The sequence below is a fragment of the Rhipicephalus sanguineus genome, chromosome 1 (assembly GCF_013339695.2).
Source record: "Rhipicephalus sanguineus isolate Rsan-2018 chromosome 1, BIME_Rsan_1.4, whole genome shotgun sequence".
NCBI lineage: Eukaryota > Metazoa > Arthropoda > Arachnida > Ixodida > Ixodidae > Rhipicephalus > Rhipicephalus sanguineus.
Window position 1 is genome coordinate 170,910,383 of NC_051176.1, and position 25,544 is coordinate 170,935,926.

Genomic DNA, 25,544 nt, shown 5'->3' on the forward strand with positions numbered 1-25,544 from the left:
CACAATATGACAGTACACGAGATCACAAACAAATACTCACTGCGTAGGCAACGAATTCATGTTCCTGCTACCAGGACTGGGTATGGTAGAGCCCTAATTACATATCGAGCACCACTGTTGCTAAATCGCTTTGGTGAGCAATTAAACTTCAACATGTCATTAACTCAGTTCAAACGTCACATCAAGGATCTACTTGTGAATGAATTTCTGTAAATATTATGTCTCCTATGAATGACAGGCCAGGTTCCTCCAACCTGTTTCTCACTTTTATGTACCATATGCATGTGTATGTAGATGTATATATATGTATGTATATATAGTGTGTGTATGTATGTAGACGGTGTGCGTATGCATAAATGCGTGTATGTATATAGCATTGCCTTTATGTGCCTTTTGTATTTTCTTTTTTATATATAATGAAAACAGCCACAATGTCTGAATTTTGTATGCCTATGTAGCCTATGTTGCAAATTTTCATGCAAACGTGTTCTAGTTATTTTTTGCTGCTCCATACATGTTGACAATTGGTATATCATGTCGCACTGTTTGCTGGACGTTTAGATGTTGTACACTTCACGTAGCGAAGCCACGTCAGGCTGAATGGCCTTTAGCTTCGCTTCGTTTTTCTGTATGTTTTCCAGAAATAAATTTGTTCAAAAATTTGTTAAGAAATAAGTTCATCCAGAACTGCAGCTACCATAAGTCACAAGTCATGGCCCTACATGTTTCAAGACATTTAAAGTCAATTAAATAACGTTTGAGACGTCAAGCACACACCCATGAGACTTGACTCCACAGAGTGAACAACCTTTAGTTAACAAATGTTTCAGGATGTGTGCATTCAATTTAGTGATGGTTTACGTGTACGTAAAGAGAATGAAAAGCATAATTTAGAAATGCAAATGCTGAGGCTGTGAAAATGAGTGTTGGTTGGAAGGCAAACTGTTCACACAATGTTCAAAAACTGACCTGAAGAGAGACATGTTGATACTCAGAAGGTGCTCCTTCCAAGCGGTCTTCATCATCGGCTTCATAGCCAAGGCTATGCTGCTGACTTCTGCGATGCAGTGCCTCCTCCCTGCGCCTTGCCTGAACCTTACTGATTCGTTTGGTTTCTCGCGGCTTCGCATTTTTCTTAGCCCAGTTGTGCCCTGTGAGGAAGATGACACAGATAAGTTTCTGAACAAAACACCAAATTGCACAAGCGTTACCCATTTTTCAGTAATGTGCAAAGGAAGTTATGTCAATCCCTTATGATATGGTGCACATATGATACACATGTGACAACTTCTTCAAAGCTGTAACTCAGTAAATCATTATTCGGTTTGCTACTTCTTGAGAAGTTATGCCAGAAGCACATTACAATGCACAAAAAGAGTGCAGACTAAAAGGTTATTCTTGCAATTCTTATAACAGAAAGCAGTGCAGAAAAACCAGAGGAGGTTTCTTTGTTTATCAGCCAACCGTGATTTTCAGTGAGACGGACACTGTGGTAATACTACTACGAGGCAGGCAACAATTCTTGTATCATTAATACAGCATGCCGTTATAAGCCTTTTAGATGCGAAGCAGCCTTTAGCTGTGCTTTGTCCGTAGTTCCATTGGCGACCGTCCGCTTTCTACCACCTAGCATAGCCATCTGTGTGCGCGCTCGCGCCAAGGAGAAGTCTTCTTCCTCTTGTTCTTCGACGGCCTTGATGATACGTGCAGAGCACTTTACGGGCCCGGGCTGCCATATGCTGTCCTAGCTTGGCATAACGCAGACAAAACCATGTGTGTTGGCATGCGCTAGTGCATCTGGGCCTGTGTAAGCGGCTGGGTAAGACGCTGTGGCCTCTCCCCCTTACACTCTCTCAGAAATCACGTGATGGCGTCGGGGAACGAGATTCTGCAGACGCGCGATGAACCCGCGTGGCGTGCTCCAACAAGAGTTCGGGACGAGTAACAGCAACAGCAACTACAGTGAATTCATGGTGTGCTCCACTTGCAAGGACGCGTTAAATTGGGCGAGGTACCTGTGATGAACGGAACTTTAAGTCGACCCATGCGCTGCTTCGCATCCTCACATGGTTCCCTTTAGTGGGAGATGGTGAAATTTTTTTTGTCGATGACAGCACAGATCTGTTCTGTTGTGAGATAACAAACTTGGTGACAAAATATGAAGTTTTAACAGGTTATAGTGCTGCTCAGAGCCATTATTACAATGAATACATGTCAGAAAAAGAAAATGACAGTAGTTTCAATAATAAAAATAATACGGGGCCTACACCACCAAATTAGGCTCACAAAAGTAAAACAAGAAATTTTTCTACTTGCCAAAAGGCAAAAACACCCGTAAAAAGAAGCACACTATGTGATATGGCTTCAGTCAATCAAGGATTACATCATAAAATTTTAGAAAAACTCGTACCAACCAGATTTTACAGAAATACACTCAACTTACTACAGCAAAATTTGATGTTCTTTCAATTGCTGTGATATTTCTCGCAAGCTTTCTCGCACAAACACACTACAATATGGTCATAAGATACAGATGTAATTGCATGGTATACCACACATGTTATGAGACAATTTTAGCTAATAAAGTCGTAACCATATGTTTCTTTAGAAGGTCAATGTTTGTTGTGGGCATTTCTTGCCTAAACAGAAGCTGCATTATTTTTCACAAAAAAAGTAAAAATTAATACATTAGGAGGTGAAAATTAAGAAAGATATATAAATTCAGAAAAAGTGCACAAATGTACCAAAATATCACCTGTTGAGTTTCCTGCAAACTTAATTCATGTTAGTGTTCTACAGCTAGAAGGAAACATATATGTACCAGTAAAATAACTTCTTTCTTTATACATCGCATCTAATTCAAATTGTATCAAAGATGTGTTCGAGAGTTGTAAGTAAATAGTTGCATTAGAATACAACTTGACAATTTGGATATTGGATGCACTTCTTCCAAAACTAAATGCTCAAGAAAGTGCGGAGATATATTACATAGCTATAAAATAAAAAATTCTCTTATTTAAGAATTTGCTTTTCAACTTATCAGCAATATTATTATGCGATAACATTTTAGAAGGACTAAATAAACCAGGAATTACTTCCCATTACTCACACTTCCAACTACAATGGAATGAGACTACAACAAATGAATGTCTTGGAAGAACAAATGTTGTTGTAATGCAAAATAGATAAATAAATAAGTTATGGTTATCTACATACAAAAAGCAATAGTTTATTCAATCAACTTTTTGAAATGCCACTTTAATGTTTAGTCAGCAGCATTTGAAATGGCACCAATTACACACCAATGAGGAGAGGTTGAGGGGTGGCAGCCGCCCAGATGTTCATCCACCCCTCCCCTTACTCCCCTTCCCAGAATTGACAACCAGTGATAACCGAGCAAAATATAACCATAGAAGCTTCCACGAACGTTTTCAGGTCAGCTTGAAGGAATGTTTATTTTTGAATATTTTAAAAGAGAAGATAAATTATAATGGTGCGATCATCTCAAAATGGGACAAGAGCAATTAAAAAAATTTCAATCGTGCAGTTTAGTACAGTTCTGCAGAAGCCCATGAGATGGTCGATGGTTCACAAAAGGTTCATGGACACTCTTCCACAGCACACTCAGCCTCGCTGCAGAGAGATTAAATTTTTATTTCTTTTTGTGGCAAAGAAGATAGCTTGAGATTGCCCTAAAGCAAGTACTTGCAAGCTGCGAAAATTGATCTTTCTTCTGTTGTCCACTTGGCTGAGGACATTTTGGCAACAGCTCATAGTCTATGCTCCAAAGCTGATGAACTGGTTCACAAGCCGTTTTAAAAGGAATTTAAAGCCAGTCAAGATTTGAGCTTGCTGATACTAATTGTTCCAAGGGGTTGGCAAACAACGTGCTAGACGTTCAGTCTAGCACCAAGCAAATTCATGCATGATTTGTACAGCACAACAGTTTTCTTGTGCAATTCCAAGTTCTGCTACCATCATTCTATCATTGCCAACCCAGTTCCCAAAACCAAGACAACATGAAGGCAGTATGATACATCTGCGACCTTTACCACAATGATGTTGGGGATTCCGTCTCTGGTATAGTTGGAGGAATGCACCTTTGGTATGTGAAGATTCAGCATCTAGATCAATGTACAAGGGGTGTTCAAATGAAAAGGTACAAAACGTCATAACAACATGACCATTAACCTAGATGCCTATGCCGCTATGGGAGAACATAGTGAGACATCTAAGGATGCAATTGGAGTCTCTGCCGTGGATCGGAGGAGAGAACAGGAGAGAGCAGAGGCTCATTTAAAGAGCGCTGGCCAATTGACGCGGCAGTGCGTGTGAAGACAGGATGGCATTCACATCGCAAAGTGCGACGATTAAGGAGTAGCGACGAGTTATCCGATTTCTCACAGTGGAAGGTGTTAAACCGGCCACCATTCATCACCTGCGATTTCCATGTGTCTGGTCCCCTGAAAAAACATCTGAAAGGGAAGCGCTTCAACTCGGACAACAAACTCAAGGACGCTATGAAGGACTGGGTCTCGTCACGGCCACAGGCATTATGGGAACAAGGAGTCCTTTGGTTCGTTCATCACTGGGATCATTGCGATCAGGCACATAGTGTATACTTCGAATAACGCCTTCATTTATACCCACAGTGACGTTTCATACCTTTTCATTTGAACACCCTTTGTATTAATAGTACACTCTAAGCACTTAAAATATGGCTGTCCTCAATTTTTCAGGAAATTCAAAAGTTGCTTCGAATAATCGTGACCTTGCAAATAATAAAACCTACAAGTGCGATGTTTTCTTCAACACTGAAGTGCCACAAAACCTACCTCCACAGCACAACAGGGGCGTTGATAGTGAATGGTCTATCATTGTTAATAAACACTAAGAAGTTTCTGTATCTGCAGGCAAGATTTTGGTTGAACTGGCAATGAAGCCACAGTGACAGGACCTTAAGTTGTAGTATATGTAGTGATTTAGTTGTAGTGCAGGATTTAGTTGTAAAGAAGTTGTAGTCTGGGTATGCTTTTCATTGGAGCAGAGGCAACCTTTCTGTGAAATAATTATTTCTTCATCTTTTGAGATAATGAAATACTGATTCATGACAACTGTACTGGTATCTGAATGAAGCCCACTTTGAAGAACACCACAGATTGTTGCGTTTTTCAATGAAGTCTCTCCCTTTCACACCCATGCACATGCACAAACATGACATTACGCTTAATTTTCAGACCCCCGTCCTCCCACCATGCACAAAATCTAAGTGCACTCTAATCAGTGCCACCTAAGATCAACCTACTTCTACCTCAGTTCTGGATGGTGAGCATTGCTTTTCCAGCCATAAGATATGCATACAAGGGAACAGGAAAGTGTGTTTAAATGTCCCATACATTTATGCTTCTTGCCACTTCCTTCTAGCACGGTGCTAGCCACACATGAAATACGTACTAATGAGCCGAGAGGTCATCATAATCATAAAAGCATAATGTGAAATTGTGGTCACATTAATTTGACTGCACATGTGGTGGCCACAGTGGTGGCCATAGTTAGTGCCCAGACAGCACAGTAATAGAAGCCATGTGCACTGTTTGCATTTCATTACAGCATGACGGTACATGACACTCAACCAAGACAAAGCTTGTTATGAGAACCAGTTGTAGAAGTTGGCAGCAGTGGTGAGGCTACAGCTGTAAGGTAGTTTGCAAGCAATAGGACTATTGCGTGAGTAGCGTGGCTGTCCCACTCAGCAGTTCAGTTGGTTTAGCACACAGTCAAGTGGCTAACAGCTCTCGGGAGCTTTGGAGTTACTGGCAGCATCACATGCCACCAGATAATTGGCAAATCTTGATTTCAAACTTTAACCCTTTGAGGGTTTATGACATACATATACAGCGTCACAAACAACTCCCAAATGGTTGGTGCCGCATATTTATTGCACCATATGTACGGTTAAAAAACGCGCAAATTTCTCAGTTTTTTTTTTTGCTCCACCCCGCACCCCTCCAGCAAGCTCTATCATCCTGTGGGGAGGCACGAAATTTTTTTTTTCTTGTGCTGTTTGCCTTTGGTTTCCGTTCCGAAGTTTGTTTAGGGGTGGTTTTTGCCGGCGCGCTGGACATCACTCACACGTCCACATGTGCACGGGCGCGCGGTGGTAAGTTTAGTTTCGCCTCGCGAGCAGTTTCCATTTGAGGCACTCATAAAAACTGATGGCTATCTAGTTTCTAATCTCTCAAAAGGTGGCTGCTTGATTTTAATTTATTTATTATTCACAGGGGTGCCATTTTAGGTGTTCACAGGTGGGCACTGGTATATACAAATGATGCCGCCGTATACAAAGGATGCAACCGCATCGGCGTGCTTTCTGTTTCAAGAGTCGCGAAAATTCATAGCCTCTCCATGGCAATACAATGAATGGTCATCAGAAGCAGTTTCTCACTTGTTTGGGTTTTGTGATGGGTGCAGAACCATAGAGTTTCCTTGCATTCGCTCACATATGCAACGACGACATGGGCATGCATGCCGGTTTCCCTGCTGCGAGTCAGTCAAGCAGGGATCCCTTCGATTCGCGCTACTGCTCAAATGCCTAATTGGAATCCGATTCACTGGATGTCAGCCACTGAGATGAGTAATCGCTAACCAGTTCAAAATCTTCCGAAATCTGACCGAACAGTATCTTCCAAGAAGTGGCTGGGGTACGAAAATTCTGACTGGTACAATGGTGACAGTAATTTAGTGTGTGCAGTTTCCTAAGTCTGCAAGACATGTTTATTCTGATAAGCATATGTTTTGATTATTAATATAAGCTTTTTTCTCATCTTCATTTCTATTATTTATGAATAAACAATGCATCTACACCTATGTAAAATATTTTTTTCTCGCTTTATTGTCACTTCAAAAAATTCTGAATAATTTTTTTTCTAAATAGGATGCTCTGAAAACTTAAATTTGCAATAAAAAAAAATTGACCCTTGGGGTAGCATTTGATGAAAATATACAACTCTCAAAGGGTTAAAAATGCCTCCTTAATTGAAATTAGATATTAAATGCATGGTTTTCATAGAAATTGAAAGCAGAATTCTGATTACTTAATTATATCCAACAGTTAATTAATTACGACCAGTTTTGTTACTCTAAGGTCTGACTATACCCCAACCAAGAAAAGACACATACCTCCATGAAGGCTGGCCTCGACAAAGACACGTATGCACTGGATGCAACCGTGCAGATTGTTTGGCGTGATGTGGGCCAGATCACGTACAAGAAAGGCCAAGCACTCACAGCACTTGGCCAATGCAAAAGGGTCATGAGGGAGCAGCTCACAGGCCAGGCTGATGGAGAACTGGTTTACGGGGGCAGCGCTGTGGCTACGCTCTTCTTCAGCACCCCCACCGCTGACCTAAAAGAGAAACACATCTGTGACATCAATATGCTGGCAGAAAGTCTGAACAAAATAGCCGCAGACATAAGAATCAGATCGGAAAAGACGGTTATCCATGTAATAACTTTTATAAATCGATATATTTTGGGTTAGTTCAAGATAAACCTCATGGTGTGTGCAAAAACAAAGAAGTAGTTTTATGTCGGAAAAAGTGAGACAAAAACAATGGTTCTCCTACAAGATAACATTGCTTTTGCAAAAATGTAACCAATGGTCTTCCACTCACAATTTTTTTTAATTCAATTTGCTATGAAACACCTACTCTTACTCTCCTAAGAGCATGCATGCTTTGAAGGCACACTTGTCCAGGGCTTGCCCAAAGAGTGATGTTCAGGAACGGGCACAACACTCCTAGAGCACTCCTAGAGCACTCCTCAGTGCACAAGGAACACTGCAGTAGGTTTCTTTAATTTTTACATAAAAAGCACACAAGACTTCATAGACACCAAGAAAAGCAAGGAAAAAATTCAAGATATGCCCACATTCACAGCTTACAGGCCAATCAAGTATAATCAAGTATAAACAGCTACCATGCCAAGCTCACCAGGTAGTGATTCACCAAGTTTAAGATGATGTGGGAGAAGTCCTACTTGTTTCACACCCAACATGGCAAGAAAATGCTCATCAGTTCCGAGCTCAGGGATAGGGGGGTTGTTCAACCAGTAATTATGGGAAAGCCAGCCAGAAATGTCCCAATGGCATGTGATCACATGCTTACCTCAATTCCAATCAAGGCGATAAAAGTCAGAGAATGTCCTGAAGGATGTAGAAGGGCTTCAAAAATAGACACAAGAATTGAAATCATGCTGCTATTACTTGTCATATTATAGGTAACTCAAGCTATTTGTGCCTGCTAATTATTACTTTGCTTGGCTACTTTGCATTTCATTGTAAAGCCTTAACGCTTTGTATTCAAATAAATGTAAACAGCCTAGGTGTCCACAACATACAAATTAGGGATGTGCGAATATCAAATAGTCAACTTCGAAGTGAATCCAAATAATGAAAACCAAGTGTGAATTTAACATTTTTCAAATATTTTTTGAATACGAATAGTACAACTATCGACCTTTGCAAAAAAATTTTTTTTTAGCCAACCAGACATGAAAAGTTAGCCTGTTGTACAGCAAATAATATACAGAAAATTCATGCATTGTGCAACACTACTACCAGACAGTATAACATACACAGTTATTTAATGTTTCCATAAAGGATGTATAGCTGCTTGGTATGTTCGAGAAGCAGCAACACCGTTGTGCATGTCATCATTCCTCCAAACAACGAAAACAGCTGCCCACTAGACACACTAGCCCTGATGTGTTAATTTTGTCGTCATAGTTTAATCCTCTAAGCATGCTTTCTCAACTGGGAGTAGCAATGACAACCAATCAGCACGATGTTCACTGCAGGTGCTTCATCTTAGGATAACGCAGAATAATGCTGGGTTTCCTTATTTTTAGACATTTTTCCTTAATTTTGTAATGGCTCCCCATTTGTTTTGGTGGTTTTGTTCAGCATAATTTTAGCACTCTATTGCATAATATGCTAAGCCTCATACACAATGCCATGCTGTGGGCACTACACTTGAATACTGGCACAACATGTGCAAAAGCCCACTTGGGGGGGAGGGGATGTGGCAACTGAAACTAATTTGTCTATTTGTGCATGAAATGTTGCGAAAGTTAGCACATTTATGTAATTCTTTGTGCGGATTTCAATACTTGTTTTATGAAGTTTTGTGGCGTTTGAATACTACCAACAGCAAATGCGCCCTGCGAATCAAATCGAATATTCAAAATGTCTAATACTCGCACACCCCCAACACAAATGCAATTTTCACAAGCACCATACCTAAACCAACTTAAAGGGGAACTCCGGGGATTTTTCGATATTCACCGATTTCAATTAAACTTTCAGCATATGTTCTCTTCGGTACCCTGATGATATGTGCCAACTTATACAACCGTAAGGCATTTAGTTTTTTAGAAAACGAATTTTAAAATTGGTAGCCAATTATGGAATCACGCCTTTAAGTGCGGGCCACCCTGTTTACGTGACGTATCTTGTCTACGTACCCCTGGTACCCCGGCCCGCCTCGCCCAGCAGACGGACGCTGCGCGCGCTTTCTTCTTCGAGGCGACGACGACGCTAGCACAATTGTTGCTCTTCTTGCTAGCTGCATATAGCATGTGGTAAAAAACGATGGGTGGACGCAGGTGTTGTGTTGAAGGTTGCAAGAACAAAGCGAAGAACACCGCAGGTGTGTGTTATCACGTCAGATGCTTCACGCGCTGGCGGGTCGAAGGCAAAAGGCGATGCTTCCGCGCTCAGGTAGAAGCATTCGTCGCTGCAGTCATCGCTGGTTAGTTCGGACGGTTCGGACGAGCTGGCATAGCTAGACTCCGCGTCGGAAGACATCGCTGCTTGCTTTCCACGCGGTAGAAGAATCACGTGTGCTACGGCCACTACGGCGGCGGGAGTGCTCCTCGTGACGTCACCGCCTACGAGCTGAAGCAGCTCCCTATTTCGGTTTCGGTTTCGACTCATCGTTCATTGCTTATTTAAAATTATTGACGGGTCTCTCAGCAAAACGAACCACCCTAGCCGTTACAAGACTGTTAATACTATTTGAAAACAGCATTATCTCAATATGGTCGAAAGTGCACCGGAGTTCCCCTTTAACTCAAACTGTGCACTGCCCTTTTTCAAACTAAACAGTGCAACAGAAAATTCAAATATACATAAAGTAAACCCTCATTATAATGAAGTGAACAGGATGGCAAAAAAAAATAGACACAAGTTTAATTTGACACACGATTGCTCCATAAAAGCTCAGTAAGTATATGTACAACTGAGTTAGCAATGACAATTCTGTGGATGTGGTAAGTCGAACATACTCAGTGAAACAAGCCTTTATTGAGATAGAATAAAAGGACTGCTTCTGTTGGGCACAAGAGCTCAGCAGATACCTGAGCCACCTGTCCACAGTGTCATAGTCCACGGCTGCAATTTCCCCAACAATCGATTTTGAACAGACACTGTGCCATCTCTTGAAGCATTCAAGGTGGCCATTGCTGCACTTAAGATCTTGCTTGCCGATATGGAAGGCTTTGACATTTGCAGTCAGTGAAGGTCTATTTACAGCGATGTTCGCATTTCTAGCATTTTTCAGCCATTCGAGAAGCACGCCTTCCATTTCAGGATACATAGAATTTTAGTTGCGCATTCGTTTGGCTGAGAAACTCTTCTCAAAGCCGTCCAGTAGGGTCTTCCTTATTCTTCATGATAACTGATAATGTTGACCACGGTATTCTGAATTGCCTTGAGAATTCATACTTCTGCTGGTCGCCTTTTCCCACCTCATGTATCAACTGAACTTTATGCTCTAATGTCAGACACTTTCGTGTGGGCACAGGAGGTGCCATATTCGCTTGTCGGCTACGAGAAGCACATACGATGCACATGCAGAAAGTCACGCATTCACAGACTTCAGTGGACGACACATGGGTACAAGGAGTGCTACAGAACAAATAAAAAAAGGTAGCAAATCTTATCTTGGTTGCGGCATTAAAAATGTGCACGCCGAGAACACAAAGGCTGCATGGAATAACATATGTCTGTTGCACATTACTTCAAAAGTGCCTCTAGTAACGCGTGAGCGCAGCATGGAGGAAGAAAGGGAGGGGGGGTCATATCAATTGCGCAGGCGACTCAGAAAGCCATTTTTTCCCTTCTCTGAGCACGGAGGGAAAGGGTGCTGCAGGCACTTCGCTGGCAACAAGGCCAGTCGCTTGCTTAGCATGGAAAGGGTTGCTCGGCACAAAAGGCATGGAACGCGGAGGAAAAAAGGGCGCCAGCACTTTGCCGGCAGTGGGGACAGTCGCTCACTTGCTCTGACCGCCGCCGTGAGTATGCATCCCCAACTTGGTAGTTCGCTTTAAGCTCAGCAAGCTATTGACATGCTTCGAGTAATCCAGTCTAAAATGAATGCTTTCGGTTTGGGACTGCATAGGCCTCCAATAAAGGAGATTATTGAACTAAAGCAACTTCATTGTAATGAGGGTTTACAGTAATCCATTTTTGCATGGGTGGTCATGTCATTTGTTGTCAGGCAAGAACACATATATAAACATTCAAGAGGCTGAACCACAGCAGCAAGTACTCACCAATATCCAACCACCGGCCGATGAGTCCAATGCACCCCTAGGTGAATCATCCTGGGAGACAGCTGCACGGCCAGCATCTGCATTAGCTGACTGGTGCTGATACAGCTCACTGTCTGATGTGTAGCCCCGATCAACAGGACCCTCCTGACGTCCATGGGCAGACCGTGATAGCTCACTGTCTGATTGGGCACCTGCTGTAGATATTCAAAAAGCACAATGCATTTTTACTACTTATTCCAGAGTCAATACACTAGCATTTGGATGGTGGCATCGAAAGACAAAGAGAGTGTTGTAAAAAAGAGTGGAAGGAAGGGAGGTTAATCAAAATAAGTCCCATTGGAAAACCTATGCTGAGGATCATCAAGGCCAAGGCCTACCTTCCAATATTTGTCTGCACACTTATTAGGACAGTAAGTTGGGCGAGTTGGTTCCGATCCATCACGTAGCGCACTCATTAAGATAAAATTGGAGATGGTGTATTTCTGGTCTTTTTTTCTTACTCCATGACTTAATTGGTGCTCTACATAATGGATTACCTGTAGACAAAGACTGGTATTCAAATGTGTTAATGCAATGGACAGTGATAATCTTGGTGCATCAAATCAAGGACAGCCACAGAAAAAGTGACCCGCAATCTCAATGTAACCTTATTACATTCTGATTTGAACATCTCAGTCATAGCACCTATCCTGGAAAGGTAGCAAATTGCTTCCCCTGTATTCTTGTTAGCTATCATCAAACTAGTTTCAACTCTTTATAATACTTTGTGTAAATAGCCTCCAGTGAGACCTATCTTACACAAATTTATTGAGGTTTTCTTTTTCTTTTTATATTAGTTAGCATGCCACTGTTTCTAAGAGCACGACCGCAAAACAGCCTGCAACTAGACAAATTATTTAGCCACCACAAAAATAATGGAAAAATGTTACAATATATCACACTCCATTGGCCATTCAATGGCATCACTTAATTTTCCTGATGACATGGTCTAGAAAGTATAATTATTAACATCGCTAAACCCAAAGGGGACACCCAGCTTGCAACAAGCTACGCAGTCTCTGTCACATTAAACTTGGGAAGTGTTACCACTAAAGATACATTGTAATTTCACCTCAAATACAAAGTGCTCAGTTATGAACGTCTTTACATTAAAAGTAAAATTACAAGATGAAGTCATGCAGGCTTGCTCACAGCAATCATAAAACTAAATTGCTTCAAAATTTAGATAGTAGCACTACAGTTCCACAAGCCTACATAGCTGTAAAGCTAACATAGCAAGTGCATGTAGTAATTATAATAGACTGACAGTGTGAAATGTACATTCAGGTAGCACACGCTGCCCACCAGAAACAGCAGTGCTATCGGCCACTGAAGTCATCGATCTGTGGAAGGCTGGTGGTCGGTGAAGGGCCTGCGCTGTCTGGGGTTTGAGGCCTGCACCCACACAGGCCATAAGCACAAATAGAGTAGCCCAGTCTGAAGGGGCCTGCACACACGTTGCACTCGTGCGTAGCAGCTCCTGCAGTGCACATGCCACTTGGCCGCACACCTGTTGCAGTGTTGCCGGCCGAAGTAGTAGCAGTAGCTGTAGCGAGCCCAGAACCTGCATGCACACAAATTCTATAATTTGTAGTAAGATAAGTGCTGATAAAGCGTTTTCTGAAAAACAGTTACAACTTGCCATCGCTCTCTGTCCTAGGTATCCCCCCAAACTTGCGTTCAGAGTACAGAAAAGATACATTAGTATGCCATTCTAGTTCTCATACTGCTTTTACACATGACACTGTGGATGGCCATCATGAAGAAGCACATAAAACATGTCGCATAAGCTATGTCAAGCTATGTCTTTATACTTGTGAGCTTTTATTTGCAATTCAGGATCCTTTATCAGGGATACTTCACCTGAATAGAACATACATAAACATGAACCACATAATATGCTATAAGGGCAGTGCTGGCTGGAAATCTGTCATAACTGCGGCAGACAAGCATATTAGTCACCTAGTGCAATGGGCAATTTTAACCCTTAATACATATATTTGAATGTCCACTTTATGTATTTACTACTGAGGAGGGAGTGATGTGCTTCTGTAAAAGAGCAGCACTGAAACAGCAGCAGGCAACCACTGTGTAGCGCACTTTTGCTAATTTCACAAACAGGTTAATTGTAGCCATGTCAAGCATTTTGTTGCTTTTATTCCTGCCTCCAGTGTGAATATGGATGGATTCATGGTGAAGCAACTTGTTTTTTTTACAGCGTTTGAGGTAGCTCTCCCCACATAGAGGCAGCAGCGGTTGACGGGAACGAAGAGTTGTTTAATAGATGAGCTGAACAAATTGACATAAACTGCATGGACACTGACTGAATTCTACAGTAATAAACAAGCTTGTCCAGTCTTCCTGCGATCATCGCTGTCCGCGGGCTGATTAACCCTAAACCCAACAGAGCACCTTCATCATGTATGCACGCTTGCCACAAAGGCTTCTTCTCTGCATTGATATAACCTGTCCATACACGTGCAGACGAGTCTGGCACCGCCATCAACTCAGCACTGTCATGGAATGGCTGCTGCTGATTCACACTACCACTGAGTTATCAATGCCACCTTGATGATCCTGATACTGGAGGCAAACGCTCTTCTAATTGTTATTGGGTTTGACAGGGCTGGTACTTCTGGCCTTTCTGCAAATTGCCAATTTCTATAACTGCAAAATTTTATTTGCATAATAAGCTACCATTGCAAATCAAATATCCTTGTTATTGAGACTATGAAGAAAATTACCTGTAGTGACAATGTCTACACTTTGATTGATGTGGAGTTTCTACAAAGTGTGATTACGAGTAACAGTGTCTGCATAGAATGCGCAGCAACCATGGAACTCATAGAGAACACAATGGATCGTGTTTTCTGGAATGAAAACCCTGAGAACTGCCACCTTTGAAACTGTTCCAACTTTCAACAAGGTCTGCATGGTCCAAGTAGATGTTCTTAAGGCCGTTTGGCAAATTGCCAAGGCGCAACACTGTGATATGGTTGGGTGAAATCAAATACCATCGACAGTATTTTGCCAATAGAGAGAAAGAAGATTTGAAAAAACAAGCCAGGCAACCAAGAAAACAAGAAAAGAAGTGAAAAGCTGATTCGTGCGATGACTATATAGCTGGTTTCTATGAATTAAATTGTTCGCCACACCTTTTTGAACAAAAGCGAAATAAACTTGTTTTTTCTCTTAAACTCTCAATATCTCAAAATCAATTCTTTTTTTGTTTACATTTGCCCTTTTACCAGAACAACTTGAAAAGACACAAGGCTGATTTTTTACCAGAATAAACTAAACACCAATCCAAAGCTACTGAGCTAGAATGGTGTACGTATGCAGAATAGTTTTCATTTCTTGGCAGTTTTATCTTAAAAATAATGACAAAAATTAGTTGCTTTGCTAAAAAAAATTGAAAATGTCAACATTTGAAATACAATTGTAATTCTAGCTCCATTACGAGAAGTGATGCCAATGAATAAAATGAAACAAATCCGAATGCCTTATATATAGTAGTTTCCAAGAAAATGAGCCTAGAAGCCTTAAAATACTTGGGAGATACAGGGCCTAGCCCTGTGCCCTTAAGGCCCATACTGCAATTTACAAATTGTACCTGGTGAGTTTGCTAGGCCAGCCACTTTGGATGGGATCTCAGGATAACACCAGTTTCAAGATATCAATTCACAAAGTATGCAACAAAATACATTGACATTCCAGTTACTTTTGTGCTTCAGTGTATAAAATGGCATTTTGTTGAACAGTAAATGGAACAACAGTGCATTTTTATGGCAACGTTAAATAGCACATGGTATGCTAAAACGGGTACCATTTTCAGAATTTGTTCCAAACGTTTATGCCTTGAAAACCCACCAGCACTTAGTAAATTGCAATATGTGCTTAAAGAAATGAGCCACAATCTTAGTTGGTAAATTATTGCTAATTAGTTAATTGCATGCATTGTTTTATTGAGCAAGCAATGTCTGCCTCTTCAGGCAATCCAGTTCAATGTTTAGAATTTTGCTAAGTGCCACATACAATTCTTAAAGATTCTGCATAGCACAAAAAATGCCTAGTAAAGAATGATCTGATTATAGCATCTCATTCTCCATATACCTTTTAAGTATCACAGCCAGATAACAATTCCATGCCCCTCAATATGTAAGCTAAATACGATAAAACAAAGATGTAGTGCCATCGCAGTCAGTTTCAGCAGTGGTATAAGAGACAGCGATACCCATCGCTATATGTTTCATGAACAAACTGTGGATGCACTTCTGATAAATTTCACAGATATGAGATTAGTTGCATGGCACAAGATGAATATCGTGAGTCTTCAAGTTTTCTGACAAAGACAATCACTGGAAGTCGTGCATAGTGAATAAACAGCAGTCAGTGCGTGCAGATGAATTTTTTGCCCTAATCAGGGGTGCAACAGCCGAAATAGGATTTGGAGCAATTTTTGGAGCAGCAAAATGTTGCTTTTGGAGCACAAAAATCCGAATTTGGAGCAGGTTGCAAAAAAAAAAAAACCTGAATTTTTTAGCCCGAAATCCCAAATTTGCAGCAGTATAACAAAGAAGGCTTACTTTCAGAAAAGTAAACAAAAATACGTAAAAAACATTCAACATCAGCAAATTCGTGCACAGTGCATGTGAACACCGCTATTTTAATAAAAGCAGCGTGTTGAGCCAACCCACAGTGCGAACAATGACTAAGTCCACATTAGCATTTGCAGGACCTGTCAAATAATTCAACAGGCACTGGAAATGCTAATGTGGACCTGCGAACCTAGCAACCTGGAAATTTGGGAGATTCGTAAAGCAGGAGCAAGTGGGGGTAGCGAAAAAAGAAAACTGGCATACGCTTTTGTCTACTGTTTCTCAAGGCCGCAGAAATGCCATACACACCTGCTCCAAATAATTGTCAATAATTTTTTAGACGTCAGCGATCACACTAGTACTCGTAATTACACGGCGCGTGCATGAATGAGTAATTAAGGAACAAAATGAGCTGTGTCCCTGACAGCTAGTACTAATAGGCTCTTCTAAATCTCAGAATGCTTTTCCGCAGGACACCAGTGTACTGCGGCAAAAGTGGCTTAAAAAGCGCTCTGGACGCAATAAAACAAGCATCAGGAAATTTGAGTACTGTCCTTTTCTATTGCGATTGCAACGATATGGACACTCTCGACAAGTTTTTGCCGTCATCTCCCGTATAAAGTCCAAATTGATAACATATCCCTGTCCATAGTGTGTTCTACCGTGGGTAAAAGCGTGCGAGTGTGTGCGACGAACGCGACCTGCCATCGAATCATAGAGGAAACGCCCCGCCCGTCTTAAACGAGCATGAAAAGACGCGAGAGGGGGCCCGGGGGGGGGGGGCTGTCGCTCGAGCAGCAACTTTTGAACTTTGATTCTAAGGGCGCGGTCGCGATCGCTGGCGCACGCGCTATCTCGACAGCCATCAGCGGGCGGCTCGTATATCCTACGTGCTGCGCTCTCAATGCGAAGACACTGTGCAGAAAGAGCATCTTTCCCTGGAAACGCCGTATTCTCTTACACCAAAGTTTTGTAGAGTTACGCGAGATCGGATACAAAAGAGTTTGCTGCCAGCCTCACAATTTGTTACTATCGCATTCATTGCTTCGTCCTTCCGGTGAAACTGACTTTCTATCTTTTCTTTCGCGGGGTTTAGGTTTAGGGTCTGCGCGTCTGTATTGGATGACGATGCCCACAATGCAGATGATCAACACGGCCTCCATTTCTCGCTCAAATTTGCGCAACTGAGAAAATTTTAAGCTGGTCGAGCATTTCGGCGCAGCGTGGCGCAATTTTAACAAATCTCACGGTTTTGGTTCAGCTTGGCGCAAAAATATGCAATTGTATCAATTTGGCGCAATTGGCGCAGCTGTTGCATCCCTGCCTAATACTACTAGGCACAACACACCCTGTGTTACTGCACGCCCCAAGCTTGCAAGTAAGTTAGTTCATAAATAAGAAACTTCAGTAAGCATAAAACTTGTCTGTTGCATCACGCATAACAGTGAAAGGTGATCCCTCCTTGCCTGAGAGGTCATCTCCTCACGACGAATAAGCCTAATGGCCAAGCGCAAGATGCCGACGACTGCACGTTCAAGCAGAAACCGGTAGTCGCTGGCACTTGCACCCATGACCAGGGTGTACAAGTGGTCCCGCACAGCAGTCCAGATGGGCCCCACCCGATCCCTGCAGGTAAGGCATGCTGTACAGAACAGCTCAGTCCCCTTCATGTCCAATGCAGCGAGCATACTCAGTGGCTGCTTTCCATAACATCTAGACACATGGACTCACAACAAGGTTAAACAGAATATTTAGGTAATGACAACTGCGTAGAAGAAATTTTCCTTGGTGGAAGTAATGAAAACAACTCTAAACACTTACCTTAAAAAGAGTGATTCATAAAAAATTTTGCAAATCTTTGTGGCATGATAACAAAAACAAAAACAAAACAATGCAAACCACACAAAAAAATTTTTTTTTCATAGTTGTACCTTCATTAAGAACTTCATTTCTAACTAATTCCATGCTTTAAAATATGTGTGTGCGTGTGTGTCGAATTAAATTTGCACTGACTTATTTGTATTCACTGTGTGCTTTACATTTTCATACTCAAACACATCTATTCATACAGGAAAGTCAACATATTTATCACAACACTTGTAAGATGTGCTCCAAGCCTCTAACTATGATCCCAACCACCATTCTACATAAAGAAAAATTTAAACATCTCCTTTATTTATGGCCATGAAAATCACAATTGTACAAAAAAATATCAAAATGGTACTTGAGTTTAAAAATTATTATACTAATGAATTAATCCGTGATTGGTCTGTTAAGCTGCCCACCAATGAAACACTGCTAAAGCATGTCAAAAAAAGCTACTGTGCCTTCTGCATAAAGTTTAATGCTCATAATTTTGAACGTTGAAGTATAAGAATTAGCATATTAATATGACACGATGGACATTGCAGGGTTCTCCTTTTCTACTGTAAGGAATATGGTCACTTTTTGTAGGTTAAAGCAGATTTTTCTTCTGAAGGAACTGTTACACTAAGGTTGTATGCAGTACGTAAAAAAAGCAAGCAGAATAAATATGTTTTTAAGGCAATGAAGTTTTATTGCCGAGTTCTATCTAGTAACGGACTATTTTAATTTCATGAAAGGAAATTGTAGAATAAAACTCAACAGAACGTGTTTAAAAATGCTTGAACTTAAAGAAAAGAAGAAAAATTCTGAAAAGATTGTGAACTATACAATACCTTTTGCCATCCAATGATGGCTACATCTGTGAAGGCATTTATATTGTCCTGAACAGTTCCCTAGCTGAAACTTTAGCTGCCATGTGACAAAGCAGTTCCTTGATCCAAAACACAAAGGAATGTTACAAGTGTTGCAGAAAATAGTTTTTTATGGTGTTTCGCTGATGTTGCCATTCTTTAAATTCTCATGTGTCCATTTTAGCTGGTTCGTGTCATATAGCTTGGGATGCTTGTTGGTGGTGCACTCACTGCCATCGCTCTCCAAATTAAGTTCAGACAAAAAAGCAGTGTTCAGCCACCTGCTACTGCTTGGGCTGTCAAACAAGACAAACAAAGGCATGGCAGAATAGCAAAATTAATTATTAGAGCTGTGCGAATAGCTAAATTTTGGGTGTGAAGTGAATTCGAATATTGAAGTGTGAGTGCGAATCGAATCGAACATTTTTCAAATACTTCGAAGCGAAATTGCAAAAAGAAAAAGTTGGAGAGGATTCCTAAGCATATTCTTATGAGATAGCAACATGAAAGTGTTTCTTTTCGCTAGGTTGAAGCGCAATGTAGAGGCCGAATTGTATTTATGTACGTGATTTGGTGCAACCAAAGTGTTGCCAACAACACTTTATACATGATAGGCAAAGTTGCCATTTCCTCAGCCTCTCCTCCTCTTTCAACTTCTGTGGAAGCCCAACTGATGTGGCAGACAAGGGTGTGCTCCCTTCAAGTCCGGAGTTCCAAATCTGCCTCGTAGACGTCGATATATAAGAAGATCTGAAATTTCGGATGCTAAAAAGCTTGGGCATCCGATTTTTCGAACTTCCTGCCCAAATTTCAGGTCCAAAACAGCATTAATTGAGCCCCCACCTCTGCCACATTTTTCATCTCCATGTTGGAACCAGCGTTTTCTTGAGTTACTACACTTGCGACCGTAGCGGAGCTTGAAAGGCAGCTTTGCCGCAATGCGGGGGTGTGATGGGGTGAAGCATACTGAAAATCTAGGGACCACTTTTAATTGGACGTTGACTGTCTTGGCTAAGTTCGACCGTAATAGAGCTTGAAAGGCAGCTTTGCCGCAATACGAGAGTGTAGTGAGGTGAAGCATACTGAAAATTTGAAGGGGTCACTTTCAATCGGACGTTGACTGTATTTGTCTTTGGGAATTCGAATAGTTCGAATAGTAAAATTGCAGTGCGAATCGAATCGAATAGCAAACACTATACGAAAAATATTCGAAATTTCGAATATTCGCACACCCCTGAAAATTATCTGTCTCAGAACATGCATGATGCTTGCGGAAGTGGCCATTTTCACTTTAACACTCCCACCTCCTCTAAGCCTATTACAAAAATTGTTGTCATGTGAAAAAAATAATAAAAAAGGGGGAATGCTTATAAAATGAAACTGTAGTTCTGCTGTAAGTGCTGCCATAAATTCTTGCGAGTGCCATAGAAAGTCTCAAGAATGACGCTTGATTGTTAGTAGGCTAATGATGCAAAATGTGTGGAGATGTGAATTAGTTAAAATAGAACCCTGCTCATGCCGAACATAGCATATAATACACACAGTGTGCCCTCATTATGAAGTTATTACAACTATATCTTCTGTCCATGGGCTGAACTAGCAGGATTTGATGTGTTGCATAAGGCACAGGAATGTAAAAGCAAGGATCCATTATAATGTGCTGTCTAAAGCAGTAAAGTGCTGATGCCATGCATAAACGGCACTTCAGCTTCTAGTATCAGACACGCAACAATCTGTCTGATGCACACACAATGTGCATATAAAATATACTGTATATATAAAATTGAAAGCATGTTGCAATGCTTCTATTTATATAAAAGCTCAAATAAGGTCTCCCTGTACAGATGAGGCATGACCAAGAGAGATGGTCCCCATCCAATAATATTGCCAAGTCAAATTTGTGTACAGAAATAACACATGTACACTGTCGTCCTTTATGAAAGGGAACACGCGAGCGCGCGGCCTGCGCGCTGCGGCAGCTAGCGTACAGCACCATCAACCGAGAGCTGAAGAAAGCACGTCCACTTTTGGTGGCATCGCCCGCTGCGCGACCGAAGCGGGAGCGTAATCTAGCAGCGCTTGTCCACCGGCCATGACTCGTTATTTTGTTTGCCAATAGATGACGGCAAAAGCGGGTGCGCTTTCTTTCGCTGTCGGTTGATGGCACTGTAGGCAGCCGCATCAGAGCTCAGGCCGCGCGCTCGCGTGTTCCCTTTCATAAAGGACGACAGTGTACAGCGCTGTCACGCTGCTAAAACAAACACTCTACCTTAAGTGGCAGCTTAAACTAGTATGTCAATGCACTTCACATGAGTGTAGAAATGTGCAAGTGCCACCAAGCACAAGTCATCCGTTGCAATGTCAGGAGATTGTGCATTTGCTAGATAAGGTTCACAGATGATCTGTTTCTATGTGTTAGGGTATATTTAAGAGCAGATCACACAACATGTGTAGCATTGTGACATACTGATAACATCATTGATTGACATCCCATCATTGATTCTTATTCCATAATGATCATAATTAAAACATTTAGTGCAACCAGCACACAGCAAATACACTATTGAATCAAAGTGCAAGTTTTCAAAATATACAAGGTGTTCTCACACAGCACAAAAAAATAAAATAATTTTGGAGAGTACACACTTGTTTTGCAGCACAACCTTGATTAGGAGCTCCAAGAGAAATACTGTTGAATGCTCATCATAGCCACCGGACATGGACGAATGGCTCTCTGGACCATGGCAGGTATATATCAGTGCCTAATTGAAAATAAAAAAGAGGGAAAAAGAAAAAAGCAATGTGGAATCATTGTGAGTGCTTAAACTGCAAGGAGGTAGTCAAACCGTGCAATAATGAAATGTCCAGGAAATATCCTAACTGCATAATTCGTAAGCATACCCAAATCATGCAGAAAGATGCTATGAGAAACTTTTTATTACAATGCACACAGCGTGTGACACAACCAGTTACGTCAGAGCAGAAAATTCATAATACGTCAACCTTTTTTCAAAAGACAAAATAAGCTTACAACTGACTATGCAAGCTTTGCAGGTATGCCTACGATGTCAAAAAACAATGATCCCTACCAGATATATAGCAAGAAGTGCATACATTTATATACAGGGTGTTTTTTTTTAAGACAATACAGATATTTCATAAAAATGCTATGACAGTCAGGTCCCTGTCGTCGTCGCAAACAAAACCCTACGCTGAGGTAGAAAAACTTTGCCGCACCTAGTTACATTCAAATGAGTAATTAACTAATTATTTAACTTTTTATTATTTGCTTGAAGGCCATGACAATTTATGGCACACTCATTTTTTTTTTTTAATTGCAAAAAACGCATGTTGTGAGATAACAATCATTGCAATTCTAGGCCCCAATCTATGCAATACCGAAACTAAGCGCACCGGGCACACAGGAAATGCAGCAGTAACGTCAGACCGGAAGCTCACGTGAAAAACTTTAATAATAATAATAATATCTGGGGTTTAACGTCCCAAAACCACGATATGATTACGAGAGACGCCGTAGTGGAGGGCTCCGGAAATTTCGACCACCTGAGGTTCTTTAACGTGCACCTAAATCTAAGTACACGGGCCTCAAACATTTTCGCCTCCATCGAAACTGAAGCCGCCGCGGTCGGGATTCGATCCCGCGACCTTCGGGTTAGCAGTCGAGCGCCATAACCACTAGGCCACCGTGACAGCTATCATGTCCTCTAATTTCTAAGCTTCAATTGAGCACACCGAGTCTTATTTCTTAAATTTTATAGTTTCTGGCCAAAGGCTCTGGCCATCACACAGGCATATATAAGACATGCTGACAAGTGCCAGCACACAATGCATAGCACCAAAGCCAGTTCCCTGAGTTTTTCTTTTTAAAGTAAGTAAAAATTTTGCCCTCTTACACAGGTCAACTAAACAAAAAAATAAAATGTGCATATCTGTAGTTATGGAAAAGGCTGCATAAAGAAAGCATGACTAAATGTTAACAAAACAATGATTAATTGATATGATGATTGTAATTTACTGCTCCCTGTGAACAACAAGCAGCACATGTGAATTCATTTTTGTAATGTGGATTCCCATCCAAATTACTAAACTACTACTCATCTTGGCCTTTCTCATCCCACTGATCTCTAAAATTATTAAATAAATGCCTACCTTGACCAGTTCTTGTAAAGCATCTTCTCGAAGAAACTTGGATTCAGACACTAAGAGTTCTGGCTGGCAGTTGGTCACACATGCAAGGGCAGCCTCTCGAGCACGTTCATCCTCAGGATTTGGTCCACGTTGGCTGCTACAAAACAGAGACAATAGCACTGTATCAGTACTTCATGGATAGATTTACAAACAACAACCATAGGCTTTAGTATTTATTAACATAAGAGAGCTCTAAACCTGCTACTAAGAGCACCATTTATGGCACTTATATTATCGAAAAGCTTTTATTTTTCTTGAGTTTTTATATTGCAAAACCATTTGATAGGACTATGAGGCATGTCATAGTGAGAGACTCTGGTCTCTCACTATGAGAGAAACCTAGGTTTCTTTAATGTGCACCTAAATATAAGTACACGGGTGTTTTAGCATGTCACTACTGAAAGCTTGATGCTTTTTGGCTGCAATGACACAGAAAGCAATAAGCACCAAATCCTATGAGCTCAAAGCAGATAGCAATTCTGCTTTTAAATTATGTACCAACTCCCCATGGTGTTACAAATTTCTATACTATCTGCTAGTGTTCTGCTGATTCTATGTTGTTAAAGGTGTAACACACAACATTGTAAAGGTGCCTAAGACACAGTGGCTTAAATAAAAAAATTGCTTTGAAATCAGTGATATTATAATGCTGTACTGGCACTAAGATTATGGCACGAAATTAAAAAAAAATTGATGTTTGGCCTTCACTTTTTATGTATAGTAAATTACCTTTCACCCCAGAATTAATGAAATTAAACTTTTTAAACAATATCCTATCAGTCTAAATTAAGTTAGCATTTTTACTTGCAGTCCCTTCAAGTTTTTCCCACAGATAAACTACCATACATTTCACATCATATAAAAGTTTCTTTCATAAAAGCCCATATGCTCCTGCAAAGGCAAAATGTGCAGTGAAGTAAGAAACAAAATGAATAATTTTACTAAACATTTATAATTTATAACAGAGATCTAAATATATTAAGACGGTTTTATGCATAAATAGAACAAACAGTATTATAAACTCTGTTTCCATTTCTGTTTGTTTCAAATTCCAAGTCATATGCCTTTTTTTATTGCAAACTAATACAAAAGCAAGGATTTTTGTTATTTTCAGCCCATAAAAGCTGCCTAGGCTAAATGCTACACAGAAAAATATCATATGGCACCAGTCAGATCATACATACTGACAGGTGCAGCAGTTTTCTCATAAGCATGATGGTCAAACCAGTTGACTGCCCCAGAAAAGCAACAGTACTGCTTATGGCTGAAGCCACACTAAAAGCATTTTAATTTAGCCCTCAGTGTTTGAATGTTCAGTGTGTAAACATTTTCATGCTTTGCGTGTCAGCATTATTTTGCATTATTTTAGACAAGTCATGTCAAACAGCTGAATTTCATTAAATTAATAATAATAACTTCTACTAAAGATGGACAATATTTAAACATAAATGTCACCATTTTTCAAGCTAACAAGGCCAGCACAAGATCACTGCACTACATAAACAGCCAGCCATCAGTAAATATAAGTACTACGTGCATATGCTTGGCACTGTCACCACATGCAAATGCGCTCACCTTTCTGTCAGGTACGAGTAAAATGAGCTGAATATGTTCTGCTGCTGTTGACTTAGTCCACTATTTTGGCCTTCTTCGGCACGAACCAAGGAAACTTCTCCAGAGGGGTCCACAAAGTCCTCCGCCTAATAAGAGATAACTTAAGGATCCATGCTACCAGTGCCACAATAGCATTCTCATCAAGTACACCTCCTATAGTAAGCACTGTAACAACAGCTATCCTTGAAACAAACCATCCACAACGAATAAAAACGATAATCTAGAATAAGAAACTATAAGCATGATGGCTTATCCCTTGATTTCTTCTTTGTTTCAAGCTCATCACTGGTGCCTAAAGTGTAAAATATAACAAATTCAGTTGGCAAAAGCAATTTTTCAAATATAATGACAAGATCTCCCAACTCCTTGCATACAAAGCTTTATATAAATTACACAAGTCGTGTACACATTACACTGCCCTCAAAGAACAATCAAGGTTGGAAACTTCAATAAAACAGTTATATTGGCCACAAAAATAGTCCCATATTTGCTATAAGCATGGATACAGACACAGTAAGAAAATTATGTCTATTAAAAAAAAATGCAAGCAGAGTTCATCCAACGAGACAGCAAAGCGTCTTTGGCAGACTCGCAATGCTATGTACCACTGCAATGACACAACTGTGCAACTGTGCAATGAGTGTTATCGCACAGGATTGCCTCGTTGGTTTACCGATTGCTGTCTTACGAATGAAAGCACCCACTGCCAGCAAACTTTTCAGACATGGAGGAAGAGGCAGTGCCAAGGGAGGGC

The 25,544-nt window shown here is 40.8% G+C and overlaps 1 protein-coding gene across 5 annotated transcripts in view; it reads right to left on the reverse strand.

Annotated features, from left to right (window-relative positions):
- LOC119402194 (Golgi-specific brefeldin A-resistance guanine nucleotide exchange factor 1) overlaps positions 1–25,544 on the reverse strand; it is an 89,980-nt gene that overhangs the window by 24,951 nt on the left and 39,485 nt on the right. For 3 of the 5 annotated variants that reach the window (XM_037669310.1, XM_049417735.1, XM_049417723.1), the window contains exons 20-27: positions 24,752–24,876; positions 23,138–23,273; positions 21,614–21,729; positions 17,717–17,876; positions 12,958–13,216; positions 11,614–11,807; positions 7,180–7,405; positions 970–1,151 (exon numbers count right to left, since the gene is read on the reverse strand). In XM_037669310.1, coding sequence (XP_037525238.1) covers positions 970–1,151; positions 7,180–7,405; positions 11,614–11,807; positions 12,958–13,216; positions 17,717–17,876; positions 21,614–21,729; positions 23,138–23,273; positions 24,752–24,876 — 1,398 coding nt within the window. The remainder of the gene's footprint in view (positions 1–969; positions 1,152–7,179; positions 7,406–11,613; positions 11,808–12,957; positions 13,217–17,716; positions 17,877–21,613; positions 21,730–23,137; positions 23,274–24,751; positions 24,877–25,544) is intronic. The other 2 variants (XM_049417734.1, XM_049417731.1) reach the window with 2 other exon arrangements.